This window comes from Phacochoerus africanus, chromosome 15, assembly GCF_016906955.1.
Source record: "Phacochoerus africanus isolate WHEZ1 chromosome 15, ROS_Pafr_v1, whole genome shotgun sequence".
NCBI classification, from domain to species: Eukaryota; Metazoa; Chordata; class Mammalia; order Artiodactyla; family Suidae; genus Phacochoerus; species Phacochoerus africanus.
In genome coordinates this window covers 113,344,212-113,362,857 of record NC_062558.1, presented here as the reverse complement: position 1 = coordinate 113,362,857, position 18,646 = coordinate 113,344,212, and the positions used below count along the sequence as shown (strand labels likewise).

Below are 18,646 nucleotides of genomic sequence, written 5' to 3'. Positions count from 1 at the left end.
TCAGGACTCCTGAAGCTCTGAAGAAAACTTTGGGAAAGTTAGTCAAGTGCTTTTGTCTATATAAGAAGCTACATAACTCCAGCTTGTCCTCCTTGGAATGGTTGTAGAATCAATGGAATGCTAGATTTAAAAGGGACCTCAGAGGTCAGTGATGCCTCTCCTGCCAGACTCTCAGGGTGCTTGTGAAACTCAGATGAGATATTTTATGAATATCTCACTGAAAGAAATGTAACATAGTAATGTTATCTCATGTTATCATTTGACAAATGAGGGAATGAGGTCAGAGAAATAAGTGATTTGCCTAAGGTTAGTGAGAGTCAAGATTAAGAACCACAATATGGATCAGGGTGGGGACCATGCCTATTTTGTTAAATGCCCAGCCTTGTGCCCAGCATGGCCATTGGTTAGTAAATATTTGTTGAATAGATGAATGAGAAAGCACACCTGGGATTTGCTCACTGTTATGTTTCTGCCAGCCACACCCATGTAGAAAATGTCAAATGCATAATTGGGAGTTTTGTGGGTATTTAAGACTTCTCTCAGAGTTCCTGTAGTGGAACAGTGGTAACAACCCGACTAGTATCCATTAGGATGTGGGTTTGATTGCTGGCCTTACTCAGTGGGTTATAGATCTTGTGTTGCTGTGGCTGTGGTGTAGGCCAGCAGCTATAGCTTCAATCCAACCCCTAGCCTGGGAACCTTCATATGCCACAGGTGTGGCCCTAAAAAGACAACAATGAAAACAAAAACAGTAACAAAAAAACCTCCTTTATATATTTTATCGCTGAAATTTAAGGAAAGGGTAACAGGAAAGAAATTATGGGTTTTGCCCAGTAAACTTTGTGTCAACCTGAATTGGTTCTATTTTCAGCTGAATCTGTTTGATGGAATACCTTAACCTAAAAATAATCTTCATTAATCCTGGATGTTTTGTCTCAAATGTTGACCTCATTTTGGGTAAAGAAGTATAGGAAGTCTAACTTTGAAACTTTCTTTGTGCCTCCCTACTGTCTGTATGTAACACGATCTTCTTTGATCTGCTTTTTCTCCTTTAAAATTTCATGTAATACCTGTGGGAGTAGAATTTCAAGGTAGTATAAGTAGTATTGGTACAAAAGCATGACTGAGAGGTGCCACTGATATTCAAGCCTATGGTAGCAAAATGGATCTATTTAGAGTTGGAAGTCAAATTCCAAAATAGAGGTTTCCCCTGCTGTTTGAAAGCAGAGCTCTCCTATAAAACTTTCCAAAAAACCCAAAATGGTGTAAACAATTACCTTAGGACACATCTTGCTAAGGGATGCCCAGAGAAAATCAAGGTAAAGCACAGATGCTCACCGACACAGTTCAAAGATATGGTGGCTTGATACTTAGATGCTTAGCTCCTGGGGAAGGAATTTGTTAGTGCCTCTCACTGCTTGGGATGCTTGCTGCCTCTGTTACAACTTGCTGCAAAACAAATGCTGAACGCGGTTTTCAATTTTTGTCTTTTCTGGTGGGGAAGAAAGCTTCCCCACCACCTACCCCTAAACTACTCTTTTTTAAATGATTTTTATTTTTTCCACCACACTGATTTACAGTGTTCTGTCAATTTTCTACTGTACAAGCAAGGTGACCCAGTCACACATACATGTTTACATTCTTTTTTCTCACATTATCATGCTCCATCATAAGTGACTAGATATAGTTCCCAGCGCTATACAGCAGGATCTCAGTTTGCTCCCTTAAACTCTTGTCTCTTGTTACATTCATTTGTAGTTAGGAATTTCTTTCTTTCTTTTTTTTTGTCTTTTTTAGGGCCGCTTCCTGTGGCATATGGAGGTTCCCAGGCTAGGGGTCGAATCAGAGCTGCAGCCGCTGGCCTACTCCACAGCCACAGCAACGCGGGATCTGAGCCACATCTGCAACCTACATCACAGCTCACGGCAATGCCAGATCCTTAACCCACTGAGCAAGGCCAGGGATCGAACCCGCCACCTCATGGTTCCTGGTTGTATTCGTTAACCACTGAGCCATGACGGGAACTCCAGGAATTTCTTTTTTTACTTTTCTTTGCCTGAATTTGAGGGGAAAAAAGTTGTATGTGTATACTCTTTTTTTTTTTCTTTTTAGGGCAGCCTCTGAGGCATATGGAGGTTCCCAGGCTAGGGGTCCAGTTGGAGCTACACCTGCCGTGGGATCCGAGCCACATCTTTGACCTGCACCACAATTCACGTCAACGCTGGATCCTTAACCCACTGAGCAGGGCCAGGGATCAAACCCGCCACCTCATGGTTCCTAGTCGAATTTGCTTCTGCTGCGCCATGATGGGAACTCCTGTACATGTATACTTTTTAATTTATTTTCAGCTATCTAGGTTTTATTGACAAATAAAATTGTGAGATATTTAAAGTATATATCATGGTGATTTGATATGCATATACACTGTGAAATAATTCCCTGCATATTTAATTAACAAATTCATTATTTCACATATTTATCTGTTTATTTTTATTTTTTGGAGGGCATGAGAGCATGTAAGTTCTACTGTCTTAACAAATTTCATTTATATAGCATAATGTTATCAATATAGTCTCCATATTTTACATTAAATCTTCAGACCTTGTTAATCATATAGCAGAAAGTTTATACCCTTTTACCAACCTCTCCCTATTTCCCACAACCCCTGACAACCACTTTTCTACACTTTGTTTCTATGAGCTTGACTTTTTTTTTTAAGATTCCATATATAAATGATGCCATACAGTATTTGTCTTTCTCTTTCTGACCTATCTCACTTAGCATAATGCCCTCAAGATCCATCCATGTTGTTGTAAATGGCAGAATTTCCTCCTTGTGGCTGCATTTTATACATTTTCATATAAATTTTTTATATTTATATATACATAATTTTATATATATACAGATGACATCTTCTTTATCCATTTATCTGTTGATGGACACTTAGGCTATTTCCATATCTTGGCTACTGTGAATGATGCTGTAATGACATAGGGGTGAAGATATCTCTCTGATATCCTGTTTTTATTTCTTTTGGGTATATACCCAGAAGTAGGATTGCTGATGGTATGATAGTTCTGTTTTTAATTTTTTGAGGAACTTTCATACAGTTTTCCTTAGTGGCGACGCCAGTTTATACTCCCATCAACAGTGCACAAGAGTTCCTTTTCGCCACATCCCCACCTATTCTGTTATCACTTGTCTTTCTTTTTTTTTTTTCTTCACTTTTTTATCTTTTTATGGCTGCACTCAAGGCATATGGAAGTTCCCAGGCCAGGGACTGAACCCAAGGCACAGCTGCAGCAATACCAGATCTCTAACGCACTGCGCCAGGCCAGGATCTAACCTGCATCTAAAATAAAATAAAATAAAAGATTGTGCTCCATTTTTTTTTTTTCTTTTTATGGCCACACCTGCAGCATATGGAAGTTCCCGGGCTAGGGATTGAATCAGAGCTACAGCTGCTGGCCTATGCCATAGCCACAGCAACTCAGGGTCCAAGCCACGTCTTTGACTTATGCCACAGTTTGTGGCCATGCCAGATCCTTATGTACTCCATTTATAGTTATTATAAAATGTAGGCTATATTCCCTGTGCTATACAATGTATCCTTGTAGCTTATTTTATACATAGTAGCATGTACCTCTTAATTTCCTTAGCTCCTCCCTGTTTCACCTTTTCCTCTTTCCTTCTTCCTTCCTTTCTTTCCTTCTTCCATCCCTCCCTTCTTCCTTCCTTTCTCCATTCCCTCCTTCCTTCCTTTCTTTCTGACTATGCCTGTGGCATACATGTGCTCCTGGGTCAGGGATTGAATTCCTGCCACAGGAGTGGTCCATGCCATAGCAGTGACAACCCTGGATCCTTAACCCACAGAGCCTTGGAACTCTTTGCCTTTTTCCTTTCTTTCTTTTTTCTTTTTTTCCCCTTTTTTAGGGCCACACCTGTGGCATATGGAAGTTCCCAGGCTAGGGGTCTAATCAGAGCTACAGCTGCTGGTCTGCATAGGTCACAGCCACAGCAACACCAGATCCAAGCTGCAATGCCAGATCCTTAACCCACTGAGTGAGGCCAGGGATCGAACCCATAACCTTGTGATTCCTAGTCAGATTCACTTCCACTGTGCAGTAACTCCTACCTTTTTTCTTAAAAGTGAAAATCCTCTTTGGATTTCTCTCTGGTAGTGAAAGCAGATACTAATGCAGGTTTTTTGTAAAAGCAAAATGGCTTATATAAAATGAGTTTTTGAAAAGTGGGGCGTACCTGTATCTTAACAACAGGAGGCTGCCTCCCTTAATGGGAAGGATTTCCTACCTATCCCTGCTTATTCAGGTCACCAAATAATCCAGTGGAAATACTCTTCTTTCTCTTTAAGGATGAAGCCTGCCTGGTTACCATGGATATCAAAAGTGCTGTGTGTGTGTGTGTGTGTGTGTGTGTCTAAGTTCCATGTGATGTTGGGGTTTGGATGCTTCAGAGAACTGCCTTTCAAACTGTTCATTGTGAACACTTCTACCCACACACTGATTATGCAATGGCAGGATTTGTGCTTACTTACCTACAACCAGCGAGCTTTTTTTTCTCTAGTGGGAAGATGGAGTCAGCCCACTTTCAATTGACTATCTCCCTTGACAAAGGCTTCTGGGAAGAATTATGAATCCAAAGATCAAGGAGTTATTCAAGGAATCACTCTTCTTTAGGAAGGAGATTTTAATTTGTGAGGGATTTTATTCTCTCTCTCCTATTTTTGTCCTTTTCCTTCTAATTCGTTTCCTCCCTGTAGGGGTTCTAAGTATTATAATCCTGTTTTTAAGTTTTGGTTTTTAATTGGTTTTTAATGTAACTGATGCTCAGTAGCCTAGTTATATTTAAAGGTATGTCACTGGAGCCATTGTTTTAAAGGCCAGCAGTTTAGCTGTAACATTTGTTCTCAGTTCAGACTTGACATTTGACAGCTCAGCCTTGGCATGAGAAGATGTTCTGGTAAACTAAAAATACATATACTTCTATATTTCTCCATATTACATAAGACAGTTTTCTGGTTGTTACTGTGTTTGAGTGGGAAAAAAACCTCATTTACCAGTTAGATGCCTCTTTGTGTTGGACAGAGGAATGATTATGGGCTCTGAGCTTCAGAATAGGCTGTAGTTTGAAGTGACAGTCTTAGGTCATTAACCCTTAACTTGAATTAAAACCTTTGAGTGTTTCAACATAGAAATGTATTTGTCTTTTATTAGTTCTCGGAGGCCGAACTGTGGGAAAATGGCCAAGGGTTGGGCATGCTAATTTCTTCTCATAAGGCTTTTTGCTGTGCTTGCTGTGTATTATGGACCTATAATATGCAAATGTTTTCCATTGTTAATAAATGTTCTCTGCATACATTGTAATAACTCCAGAGGGATTCATTATGGTTATGAATACATATTATGAATAAGGTCCCAAACTCAGCTGAATCTTCATAGGTGAAAATATAACAGAAAGCTGTAGATTCTCTAATCTGGTAGTGGGCCATCATGAGCCTGCTTTTGCTTATATATTATGTCTTTGTGTAAAAGCATTTAACAAGATGTCTAATTTCAAGTTTTAGAAACTTGGAAAGTCTATATTAAGGCTGTCCTGAGTGGGTCAGCCCTAGTCTGATCCCTTATTGTTCATCGGGACTGTGGCTTAGAGAGTGTAGCCGGGTAATTTCTCTTACAAATAGCAAGCAGCTAGGTATATAAAACTCAGTTCCTAGGCAATCCCAATCAGTAATGTTCACCTATTTTCAGTCTGGTATTCCTTTTCAGGTTTCCTTTCAGGGGAGAAAGGATTAAGAAGTAGATTTTTTTTTTTGGCCGTGGCATGCAGCCATTTGATGTGTGATCCCAGTTCCCAGATCAGGGATTGAATCTGGGCCGAAGCAGTGAAAGCACTAACCACCTAGTCCTAACCAATAGACCACCGAGGAACTTCCAAGAAGTAAAATTTGAATGTAGTTTTGCCTAAACTTTTTTCCCTTCCATCTTGAGTATTTCCAGCCTAAAACCTTATTCTCAAAATTGAGCAAGATCTTTCCTTATTAGGAATGAATTGTCATTTATTTTAAGCAGTAGAGTCATCAAAGCAAGGCTCATTTATATTCAATATAGCTCTTTCCCTTAGGTACAAATTAAAGTGCTTTTAAGAAGAGCCTTGGAAGAAGGGCTGCTATAGTGCAGTGGTTTAAGGATCTGGTGTTGCTACATCTATGGCACAGGTCATGGTTGCCAAGGGGGTTTGATCCCTGGCCAGGAACTTCCACGTGCTGCACATGTGGCCAAAAAAAAGAAGGGCCTTGAACCCTTTTGGATTCAAGAATGTGGAATCAAAAATACCCTTCTTAGGATGTTGGGAGAGAAGAACTCTTCCTGGAGACCAGCATTCTTAGATAGGAGAGAAGGCACTGGGCTTAATCTTGGGGGTAGGAAGGGCTCTAGAGGAGGCTGCCTAGGAAGAATAGATAAAAGGTTTATGACACAATTCGGTTTTTCCTCTGTTGTGGAAAAGATTATTTTGTGATTTTCTTGCCTGCTGGCAAGCTGGCTGTATAGACAGAAGTACTATGTGGAATATGTTATAAGCTAAGTGCATTTCATCTGTTCTATTCCAGTTATAAGTTCTGTGGAACTCCCACTGGATGCAGATGTACAGACCAGTAATCTACTGATAACCTTCTTAAAGTATAGCTCAATTGTCATGCAGGACACCAAAGGTAAGTCATGATACTTTGGGGGCTCACGAAGCAGGAGGTGGCAGGTAGCTGCTTAGCTTGATCAAGGGGCATCATTAATACTTTGAAGCTTTGATGAAACAAACCATTGGGTCTTCCTGTGCAAGGCGATGGTCCTGATTACTGGAAAACAATGATTTCTTACTGTCAGATGGCAATTAGGTGGTGTTGGGAAAACTTGGAGCTGGAGGGGTGTGCTCCAGAATAGAACAGGGGAAAAAATTGATCTCTATAAAAACTTGCAAGTCTTCCTAGCATATTTTGGTAAGTAGATGCAACAAACTCTTGTGTGTGGGAAGTGGAGGGATTAGCATGTTTCAAGGAATTCCCTTTTGAGGACAAGAACTGAAAACATCAGCTCATGGTGAGAGTTAGGATTGTTGTACAGAGTGCAGTAGGAAGAGGTGAGATTCAGAGGGACTGCGTTCTTTAACACTTAAAAACAGAAGTGTTAGCACTCATCTCTGAATTGAAGAATAGAAGTGGGCGAGAAATAGGTATTAGAAAAGTTTGAGTTTATTCTGTCTGGTTTCCTGTTCTTCCTCTGCTTATGGGTTTTTTTTTTTTTTTTTTTCTTTCTAGGGCTGTACCTGTGGCTTATGAAGTTCCCAGGCTAGGGGTCGAATTGGAGCTGCAGCTGCCAGCCTATGCCACAGCTACAGTAACTCGGGATCTGAGCGGCATCTGTGACCTACACCACAGCTCACGGCAATGCCAGATCCTTAACCCACTGAGTGAGGCCAGGAGTCTAACCTGCATCCTCACAGACCCTATTTGGGTTCGTTAACCACTGAGCCATAATGGGAACTCCCTGTCCTAGTTTTAAGATTCTCTGGGGGGTTCCCATTGTGGTGCAGTGGAAACGAATCCGGCTAGTATCTATGAGGACACAGGTTTGATTCGTGGCCTCACTCAGTGGGTTAAGGATCTGGTGTTGCCGGGAGTTGTGGTGTAGGTCACAGATGCCGCTCAGATCCCGAGTTACTGTAGCTGTGGCATAGGCTGGCAGCTGCAGCTCCAATTCGACCCCTAGCCTGGGAACTTCCATATGCTGCAAGTGCAGCCCTAAAAAGCAAAAAAAAAAAAAAAAAAGATTCTCTGGAAATGAGCCTTTTATTTCATGGTAACACTGAGGTAGCATTTTTCCTCCTTTTTTTTTGGATGAAAAAACTCCATTGTAGAGAGAAACTGAAAGGATCATAACAGTGATCACTCATATACCTATTAACATTTTGCCATATTTGGTTCGTCTCTCAATTTCTGTGTGTTTTTCTTATGACTGAATCATTTTAAAGTAAGTTGCAGATGTCATTCTACTTCACATCATAAGTATTTTGCCATGTTTCTCAAAATGAAAGATATCTTTTAGACATCTATCATTATAGCTAAGAAAATCAACAATAATTCTCTAATACCATATAATATAGTTCATATTTAGTTTTTTCCAATTGTCTCCAAAAAAATTTTTTTTTTTTTTTGTCTTCTTAGGGCTGTACCCTTAGCATATGGAGGTTCCCAGGCTAGGGGTTGAATTGGAGCTGCAGCTGTCAGCCTACGCCACAGCAACACCAGATCTGAGCCACATCTGAGATGTACTCACAGCTCACGGCAATGCTGGATCTTAACCCACTGAGCATGGCCAGGGATTGAATCTGAAACCTCGTGGATCCTAATCGGATTCGTTTCCTCTGTGCGACGATGGGAACTCCTATCCAGCATTTTTAATACTGATATTGAAGACTGTTGCAGTTTCTTATTCTTCTGGCTAGTGCCTGATTATGAGACTGTTTCTTTGCCACAGGGCTGGTGTGCAGATTGTAGCTCTAGTGATCATCCAGACATCAGAGGAAATGAGAGTATTGCTCAAATGAGGGAGACTGGAGCTTTATTAAGGAAACAAAAAAATACCAGTAAGACCATAAAGGGGTGGTTAATGTCTCCTCCGCTTGCCACCTCGCCTGCCTGCTGCACATGAGAACATATGAGGGTGTGACTGTGTGGAGAGGCTTCTCACACTTAATTATACACCTAATTTTTTTTTTTTTTTTTTTTTTGTCTTTTAGGACTGCGCCTGCAGCATATGGAGGTTCCCAGGCTAGGGGTCTAATTGGAGCTGTAGCCGCCGGCCTAAGCCACAGCCACAGCAACTTGGGATCTGAGCCGTGTCTTTGACCTACACCATAGCTCACAGTGACACCGGATCCTTAACCCACTGATCGAGGTCAGTGTTCGAACCTGCATCCTCATGGATCCTAGTTGGGTTTGCTAAGTGCTGAGCCATGACAGGAACTCCACATACACCTAATGTTTTAATGAACATTTTTATTAGTAATTTATTTTGTATCTACAGGTTGATCCAGTAGGCTTTTTCTATTTAGAAGAATTTTTTCCCACTAATTACAAAAGTAATTGAAATCAGAGTTCGAATTGTGGATCAGCGGTTAATGAATCTGACTAGCATCCATGAGGACGCAGGTTCAATCCCTGGCCTTGCTCAGTGGGTTAAGGATCTGGCATTGCTGTGAGCTGTGGTGTAGGTCGAAGACGTGACTCAGATTCTTCATTGCTGTGGCTGTGGCATAGGCTGGCAGCTACAGCTCCGATTTGACCCCTATCCTGGGAACCTCCATATGCCACAGGTATGGCCCTAAAAAAAAAAGCAAAAAAAAAAGTAATTGAAATATTACTTGTTAAAATTTTACTTGTTAAAATAGCAATGATTAGTTTAGAAAATTAAAAGTTCTTTGGAATTAAGTTCTCCATAGTTAATCATTCTTTTTTTGGGAGGGCACCCCTGTGGCATGTGGAAGTTCTTGGGCCAGGAATTGAACTTGTACCTCAGCAATGACCTGAGCTATTGCAGTGACAACGCCATACCCTTAGCCCATTGGGCCATAAGAGAACTCCCCATAGTCAATCATTATTAACAAGTGGTATATATTCTCCCTTTATAAGCCTTCCTTACAAGAATCTTTAAATCCTGTTTTAGGATTCAAAACTTCTCTCTGCTTAGTAGTTGAAATTTGGGTGCTTAAATTGTGGTCTGTGGATAAGCATCAGATTCCCACATAACAAAAAAACCAGTTCCATTGTAGAATCAACACGCTAAAATACTATTGTTTGCCATTTTACTTTTCATGAGGAGAGAATGCTTTGTGAGGTTTGAGATTCCCTTAGGCATAAAGTATACTTTAGAAGGCTTGAATTTGCCAAGTAGGCTAGACTGGTTTCTGGTCTGAGGGTTTTCAGGAATTCCAGAATAGAGCTGAAAGGCAAGAGCTGCATAAGAGGGTAAGACCAGGACTGGGGCTTTTGGAGTGAGAAAGAAACATTGGTAGATAGAGATAGCGAGCTAACAGTTAAGTATGGGAAATGAAGAATAGACAGAGTTAAAAGAAACCTGGGCAAGCAGAATCCAAACTGTTACACTCAGATCTACTGCATTAGCTTTTGGAGATCTCGGCAAATGTTTTTTTCTTCCATTTTGCCTTCTGAGTGTGCTCTTTTGAGAGACAGCTATATTCAGGAATAGGATAGATGCAGGTAGTCCATGTCACAAGTTCCTAATGTAGAGCAGTCTGCTGGGAGCTACAGAGATGATGAATCTTTCAGACTTGGCATGTGAGATCTGGCAGGCAAGGATAACAAGACTTTTGTGGGTCGGTATCTCCTGAGGCCATCACTTCTCATTTATGGAAATTGGTAACCTTTTCCTCTCTTTAGAAATATTGCAGCAGCCACAGAAAGAGAGAAACTGCATAGATGTGACCCTGAAAATGAACTTTTAGCTTTGCTTGGTATAACACAGTGAATTGAGGCCCTTGGAACTCACTTTTAGCTTTGATTATATAAGTGTCTTTGTCCTGGTCACTTTGCCATCCATAACATGGAAGGCAAATTTGAGGGCAGATTAATTGCAGTATGGATGGTTTCAGGTTGTCTCTTTCATTTCAGGCTCAGTTAGGTCTTTGCCGACAGGTAGCCTAAATATGGCAAGGTATGGCAGCCTAAATGTGGTTAGGAATGATGAAGAGTTAATTTCAAAAATGGCTCCTATGTGGCTTCATTGGTCCATTTCTCTTTCTGTTGATTAGGAACCTGACCTGGCTAATAGATATCTCCTTTTGTTTTTAGGGACAATAGAAGCAACTTGCTTTTGGCTCTGCTCCTCCTTTCCCTCCAATAATCTCCCTCAATACTATCTCCTTCTTTATTGTATATCTGTCATTTGATAGCTATAAAAGATTCTTTTGGGAGTTCCAGTTGTGGCTCAGTGGGTTATGAACCTGAGTAGTATCCATGAGGATGTAGCTTCAAGCCCTGGCTCTGCTCAGTAGGTTAAGTATTTGGTGGTGTCATGAGCTGTGGTATAAGTCGCCGATGTGACTCAGATCCCACAAACACACAAAAAGATTCCTTTAATAGGGGGAGGGAGTGGGAGGGATCGTGAGCTTGGGCTTATCAGACACAACTTAGAATAGATTTACAAGGAGATCCTGCTGAATAGCATTGAGGACTTTGTCTAGATACTCATGTTGCAACAGAACAAAGGGTGGGGAAAAAAATGTAATTGTAATGTATACATGTAAGGATAACTTGATCCCCTTGCTGTACAGTGGGAAAAAAAAAAAGTAAAATAAAATCAATTATATTTGTAAATTAAAAAAAAAGATTCCTATAATATACATGAGTATTAGGTTATAAAGTTTATAATAAGCATAATAAATAGGGTAAATTACAAAGTTAGTAATAAAATAAATATATGTAAACCTACTACTCAACTAAAGAAATTATTAATGCCCTTGGAGCTACCTGTGTGTCCCCTCCCAGGTATTCTTCTCTTGTCCATTCTCCAGAATTTTGTGTTTCTTATCCCCTTGATTTGGCTCTGCTTCAGAGCCTTTTTTCCCTGAGGTTATTCTACTTGGGTATTGTTACCCTAAGGGAGTATCTATTCAACCTTTAAAATAAACATTAGGCAAAAATATTAAAAAATATGTATCTATGCATACATAGGCATAGTTGATTCACCAAAGTTTTAACAGTTGTGGTGTCTGGGTGGTTTGATTAAACTTTCCTTTTTTTGGATAGGGGGAGGCTTTTTATTTTTTATTTTTTTGGTCTTTTTTTTTTTTTCTGCCTTTTCTAGGGCCGCTCCCATGGCATATGGAGGTTCCCAGGCTAGGGGTCTAATCGGAGCTGTAGCCGCCAGCCTACACCAGAGCCACAGCAATGCAGGATCTGAGCCACGTCTGCGACGTACACCACAGCTCATGGCAACGCTGGGTCCTAAATCCACTGAGCAAGGCCAGGGATCGAACCCTGAACCTCATGGTTCCTAGTCGGATTCGTTAACCCCTGCGCCACAATGGGAACTCCAAGGTGGGGGGCGGGGGGGAGGCTTTTTAGGGCCGTGCCCACAGCATATGGAAGTCCCATACTAGGGATTGAATCAGAACTATAGCTGCCGGCCTACACCACAGCCACAGCAATGTCGTATCAGAGCCATGTCTACAACGTACACCACAGCTCATGGCAACGCTGGATTCTTAACCCACTGAGCGAGGCCAGGGATTGAACCTGAGTCCTCATGATTACTAGTTGGATTCATTTCCACTGTGCCACAATGGGAATGCCCTAAACTTTGTTTTTATTGCCCTTTTTGGTGCTTTTATGAATTAAAAAATGTTTATAATGAAATTGCCTTTTTTGCATTAAGGAACAATTTTTATTTTTAATTTCATGGCTGCGCCTGTAGCATATGGAAGTTTCTAGGCCAGGGATTAAATCTGAGCCACAGCTGTGACAATGCCAGATCCTTGAACTCACTGTGCTGGGCCAGAGATCCAAATTGTGCCTCTGCCTTGACCCGAGCCACTGCAATGGGATTCCCAACGCATTGTGCTAAAGTGGGAACTCCAGGAACAATTTCTTTTTCTTCTTTTTTTTTTGTCTTTTCTGCCTTTTTAGGGCCGTGCTGGCAGCACATGGAGGTTCCCAGGCCAGGGGTTGAATCGGAGCTGTAGCCGCTGGCCTACACCACAGCCACAGCAACATGGGATCTGAGCCGCGTCTGCAACCTACACCACAGCTCATGGCAAGGCTGGATCCTTAACCCACTGAGCAAGGCCAGGGATCAAACCCTCAACCTCATGGTTCCCAGTCATATTTGTTTCCGCTGCACCACAATGGGAACTCCTCTTCTTTTTTTTAAGTGGGGAGATAGCTGTAGGCTTTTCTGTAGGAGTTGCTTTTGGTGAAGGGGAGAATAGTGCCAGAGAAACTCTGTGGCCAGGGATGGGTAGGAGAGTCTCTTCTGGCTCTCTAGGGCCTCTGATGTAAGCTACTAGAAATGTCAGATAGGGATCATCATCATTACTCTTTACACTGCCTATCTTTTTTTTGTTGTTGCTGCTTTTCAGGGCCATACCTGTGGCATGTGAAAGTTCCCAGGCTAGGGATCAAATTGGAGCTGCACCTGCCAGTTTACGACACAGCCACAGCAATATGGGATCTGAGCTGTGTCAGGACCTACACCACAGCTTATGGCAAGGCCAGATCCTTAACCCACTGAGCGAGGCCAGGGGTAGAACTCACATCCTCATGGATACTAGGCGGTTTCTTAACCCACTGAGCCACAACAGGAATTTCTGCACTGCCTATCTTTGAGGAGAGGTGAATGTATTCTTTGACCATATCCCTCATTATACCTTCTAATTGTCAGATTTTAGTTGATAGATTCCATATCTGAGCAAGTGACAGGTTAATGTCAAGATGAGTACTATTACCTAACTTCTGTAGCACTGCAATCTGTTAATAGATCTCTCCAGAATGGACTTTAGTCTGGTTCTTGTCAAAGCTAATTTAAAACATCATAAGTCATTTTTCTTATCCAAAATTTTCAGTTTTGGACATGCTGGTATGACTTTTTTACCTCCATTTCACCCCCTCACCCACAAAGATCCTGGAAAATAAATAAGTTTGATGGTTCCGATAATTTGCAGTGATGAAGTAGCTCTTTCTTGGTCATTTGTGTGGGCCTGGAGCCTTGTTATCGAGGTTGCCTCCTTTTTTAAAAATATGAGTGTGAGTTCTGGGAGACCGCAGACCTTTATTTAGGTCTGCTATATCTCTAGTGCCTAGTGCAGTGCCTGCCACATAATAGGTAATAAATATTTGTAGAGTGAATAACTTTGGCAGGAAGAAAAAATTGTCAAGAGTTCCCAGCTTTCCTGGTCATAAGTAACGTTCACCATGCAAGGAGAAGCATGAGCTGGACCCTAATCTCCAGTTAATTTCGTTGTGATTCTACTGACAGCTATAAACAGTTATAAAACTTTTCTAGATTTTGTGGTAGGTGGGTAAAGATAGTGGTGCTTTTGGCTGGTGGATGAGGTGGGGTAGGAGAGAGAATGGACCTGACTATTCAGAAGCAAAGGGTTGATATGGAAACAAAGGGATGGTCCTGATTTGGGCCATGGTAGTAGGAACCATTGTAATAATTGGATGGTTTTCCGGAAGCTGGTTAGCTGTCTTTCAGACTACCAGAATATTTAGGAAAAAATCTGGGAGAATTCTTTTGCCTAGAAGGAAAGCAAGGATTACTCTAGTAGAACCTTCATTGTCATTCATGAGTTTTGTTGGGAGAGAAGGTGTGAATGTTCTTTTTAATGATATATATCTTTGTTCTCTACAGAAACATGGTCTGGATGATTTAGAGAGAAGAGTTTATTTATTTATCTTTTTCAGATGAGCATCGGCTTCACAGTGGCAAACTCTGTCTGATTATCCTTACATGTATTGCAGAGGTAGGTCTCACCAGCCTTCTAGTATTAGGTCATCTCTTACAAAGTGCTCTCTCTCTCTCTGCCCTTCTCCCCAGTTCCTGTTTCCTAACTTTTAGGGTCCTAAAGCTTGGATGAGAAAATCTTCCCCTTTTTATTGTCTCCCTCATTAGAACATTAAGCGCTAATAGCAGGTACTTTGTCTTCTTCACCGATACGTTCTCAGTGGCACATAGTAGAGGCTCAGTTACTATTTACTGCATGACTTAGTAATGAATTATGATATGATAACTGCTATAATTGAGAACTGGAAGATTCTAGTTCTTAAGAGTTTGAAACAGAGACTTAGGCCTCTTTAGAAGAAGTAATCTTGCCCCTTTGAACTGTTCATGTTAAGTCTTGCATTTAGCAAAATGAAAAAAGGAGCTCAGGTTTCTGGAGGGAGAGGTAGAGAGAAAGGCAGAGAGGGACATTTGAAACTGAGTAGAGTGGGCTGACTGCAGTTTGATGAAGAACAAGAACCCAAGGGGCAAAAAGAAGAGGTGCTTAGGCTTTGTAAGGAGTCACTTTTGGTGAGATGAATTAGTCCTGAACTCATCCTAGGTCTTGGTAGCAACACAGGTGTGGCAGAAATTTTGTCAATTTAGAGATGAATTTGTAGTTTCATTTCCTCCTTCACTTACTCCTTATTCTGGTCTTTTCTCTCCTAAGAAAAATATTTGAGGTGAGGTCCACCTGGAGTAGATATCTCTCTGTTCTTTTCGTTTTTATGTTCTTTGTGGAGAGATGACCTACTTTTCACCAGGTTAGGGGTAGCTGGTTAGAGAAGAGCTGCTCATTAGCAGTGGGCCTGGTGTTAATTGCTTTTCAAAAATCTTTCTAAGAAAATCTTTAAAGAAGTTGTTTTTCACAAATTGTAACAGTTTGTAGTAATTGGAATCTGTAGGCATGTCAGATCTTTAGAAAAGATGTTGGGAAAGGGCCAAGGGATGTACCGATTCGTGGTGAGAGGTTTTTGATTTTTCCAACAGTCTTCACCAAAGCCAGAGATAGACATGGTTTTGTCTACGGCCATGCTGCCTGTGTGAGCAGTTTTCTCTTGCTGTGCCAAACCCGTTCCCGGCAGAGTGCAGACCTTTCTTAGTAGTACATCCTCATGTGGAGCCTGCTCATTCATCCTGTAGTCCCTGTGAAAACCTTCAAGCTGTCACAAACAGAGCAGGCTCCTTGGGCAGATGGAAAGGAAGAGAGAGTAGGGAAACAGATTCCTCTCGGCATTTGCCTCAAGTGCCTGTGCCTTAATTTTTATTGTTTGTAATTTGCTTAGAGATTTTTGGCCAGTTAGAGACACACCAGGAAATTACACCTATGTAAAATCTTATGGTTTAAGTAGGGCTTGACAGAAAGACTTTAGGCTCATCCCATTAGCTCTCTAACTGATCTTCTAAAGGAGTTAAGTCCCACAGATTCTTGGAATTTAAGACTCTAGATTATAGATGGATTATAAGCTGAGTTTCCTAAGTATGGCTCTCATTCCTTACTTTTTCACTATATTTTTATTTTTATTAGGATCAGTATGCCAATGCATTTTTGCATGATGACAACATGAATTTTCGAGTAAACTTACATAGAATGGTAGGTGTGACTTTTGCTTCTTGTTTTTTCTTAGAATTTTTTTGTGTGTTGGCAGGATTGGGGAGGATGAAATTGATCCTACTAGAACAAATGTGGGTGGTAATCTGTGTTAAAGGGCTCTTGTTTAATTGGTGTTCAGAAGACTTATGCCTGTTGTTGAAATTTTTATGTGTGTCATGGAGGTGTTACTTACTCAAGAGAGGGTGGAAAGATCCACAACCATATACCTATGGCAGCGATATTAGAATGTTTATCAGTAAAAACAAGGTGATGGGCCTAAGCTTTTTGTTTTCGAAATGTAGTATGATCTTGATTGGTTGATAATGGATACTGCTTTGATTTCTTCTTTTGAGATGTGGGGGAAATAGAGTGTGAAAGATCAGGAAATTTCCTAATACTTTGAGGTATGTTCAGAAATAACCCACTGAGGTTGATATTTAAAACTTTCTTTTGTTTTTTTTTGCAATTGCTTTTGCTGCCTCTGCAGTGTCACCTTCTCCTCTTCTTTTTCTTTCCTTTCTTTTTCTTTTTCTTTCTTATTCTTTTTTTTTTTTGTTGGGGCTGCATCCTCAGCATATGAAAGTCCCCCAGGCTAGCAGTCGAATTGGAGCTACAGCTGCCGGCTTGCACCATAGCCACAGCAATGCAGGTTCGGAGTCTCATCTGCCTTCTACACCACAGCTCATGGCAACGCTGGATCCTTAACTCACTGAGCGAGGCCAGGGATAGAACCTGCATCCTCATGGATACTAGTTGGGTTCCTTAACTGTTGAGCCACAACAAGAACTTCCTCCTCTTCTTTTTCTTAGTGATTTTATCAAAGAAAAATACTGCTCTATCTCTTTTGTTGTTAGTAATGTCACTTGTATAGATAAAGTCAAAAATAAAAGCTATAGCTGGAGTTCTCACTGTGGCGCAACAGGCAGCGTCTTGGGAGTGCTGGGATGCAGGTTCCATCCCACGCCTGGCACAGTGGGTTGAGGATCTGGCATTGCCACAGCTGCGGATTAGGTCACAACTGCGGCTTGGATCTCATCCCTGGCCCTGGAGCTCCATATGCTGCAGAGTGGCCAAAGATGAAAAAAGAAAAAAAAAAGTAAAAGCTATAGCTCTTCCATTATAATATGCTCCAGTGCCCTTTGGGGTTGTTGTCTTATTAAGAATTGTGTTTTTGTCACATGCCTGCATTGATAACTGAGAAGCATTTACATGTCCTCCCTGTCGCATCCTACCCCCACCACTAGGAAGAGAAAGAAAATGTAGCCTCTCTGTAGCAGTGATTTTATTTGCATGAAAAAAACCATGATGGTGAGCCATTGGATATTAATTCAGAGGTCTACTAATTTCATTTCTTTTTTGTGTGAAGCCTATGAGACACAGGAAGAAGGCAGCAGATAAGAACCTTCCCTGCCGTCCTTTAGTATGTGCAGTACTGGGTAAGTATCATCAAAATTGTCCTGTTTCTCAACTAATGACAGGTTTTGATGATTAAGATGAAAAATAGATTCTGGTTGATGAGCTTCCTCAGAAAAGAGGTTACTAGTTATGTTTTTTCCCTGGCCTAAAAAGCCATATTTCTTGTTGAGTTTGGTAGGGCAATCCCCAGTGAATGTAATACTCAGTTAAAGGGTGCTCTTGTTCAAAGAGACCGACCTTTCTAGGAGTTCCTATGTGGCTCAGCAGGTTAAGCCTCTGGCATTGTCATGCAACAGCTTGGGTCACTGCTGTGGCAGGAGTTCTGTCCCTGATCAAGGGACTTCAACATGCTGTGAGTGTGGCCAAAAAAAAAAAAAATCTTTCTAGGGAGACAGATGTCTTAGGTCTAAGCTTGATACATGAGGTAAGTTTGTAAACTATCTTGCATCTGAGAAAGATTTCAAATTCTTCTCTCCCTTTATTGGTCCAAATTGATGTGTCAGTTGGCCAAGAGGCTTAAAGTTCAAGGTTCAGCTATACTAAACCTCCTCTGAGTAAAATAGGCTGAGATGAGGCTGACAGAGTTGACAGGTAGGGGGCTGTATCCTAGGTGTTTCATCTGCTCAGAATTCTGCATTTTCCTCAGGGGAATGATCTGAACTCTTAATCTCATTTCACTTGGATATTCAGCCCTACTTCCTAAATTTACTTGATTTTAGGAATAGTAATTAAGGCTTTATAATAAGCCTTATTGACTCAAAGCTCCACAGACCATTTTAGTCAATATTTGTCAAATGGAGTGTGATGGCAAGATGGTATAGACTGACATAGCTTCAGAGTTTGAATCTGGTTACCTGGATGTGATCCATAATTTTTTCTCTGCTTGCCTCATCACTTGGTTCTCAGAATATGATTTCCCTCTGATATTTTGCCTTAGTGCCATGATATGAAATATCTGTACAGTGAAATCTCCCTTGTATCTGAGTTTATTGGTAGGTCAAGGTATCCTTCCGGAAGTAGAAAGTGCAGTCATTTCCTTGTTACCTTACAAGTGGCAGGTGGT

At 41.1% G+C, this 18,646-nt stretch overlaps 1 protein-coding gene across 4 annotated transcripts in view; it reads left to right on the top strand.

Annotated features, from left to right (window-relative positions):
- ARMH3 (armadillo like helical domain containing 3) overlaps positions 1-18,646 on the top strand; it is a 194,417-nt gene that overhangs the window by 39,497 nt on the left and 136,274 nt on the right. For 3 of the 4 annotated variants that reach the window (XM_047759734.1, XM_047759735.1, XM_047759737.1), the window contains 4 exons: positions 6,629-6,730; positions 14,498-14,556; positions 16,102-16,167; positions 17,534-17,603. In XM_047759734.1, the coding sequence (XP_047615690.1) occupies positions 6,629-6,730; positions 14,498-14,556; positions 16,102-16,167; positions 17,534-17,603 (297 nt within the window). The remainder of the gene's footprint in view (positions 1-6,628; positions 6,731-14,497; positions 14,557-16,101; positions 16,168-17,533; positions 17,604-18,646) is intronic. The other variant, XM_047759736.1, reaches the window with a different exon arrangement.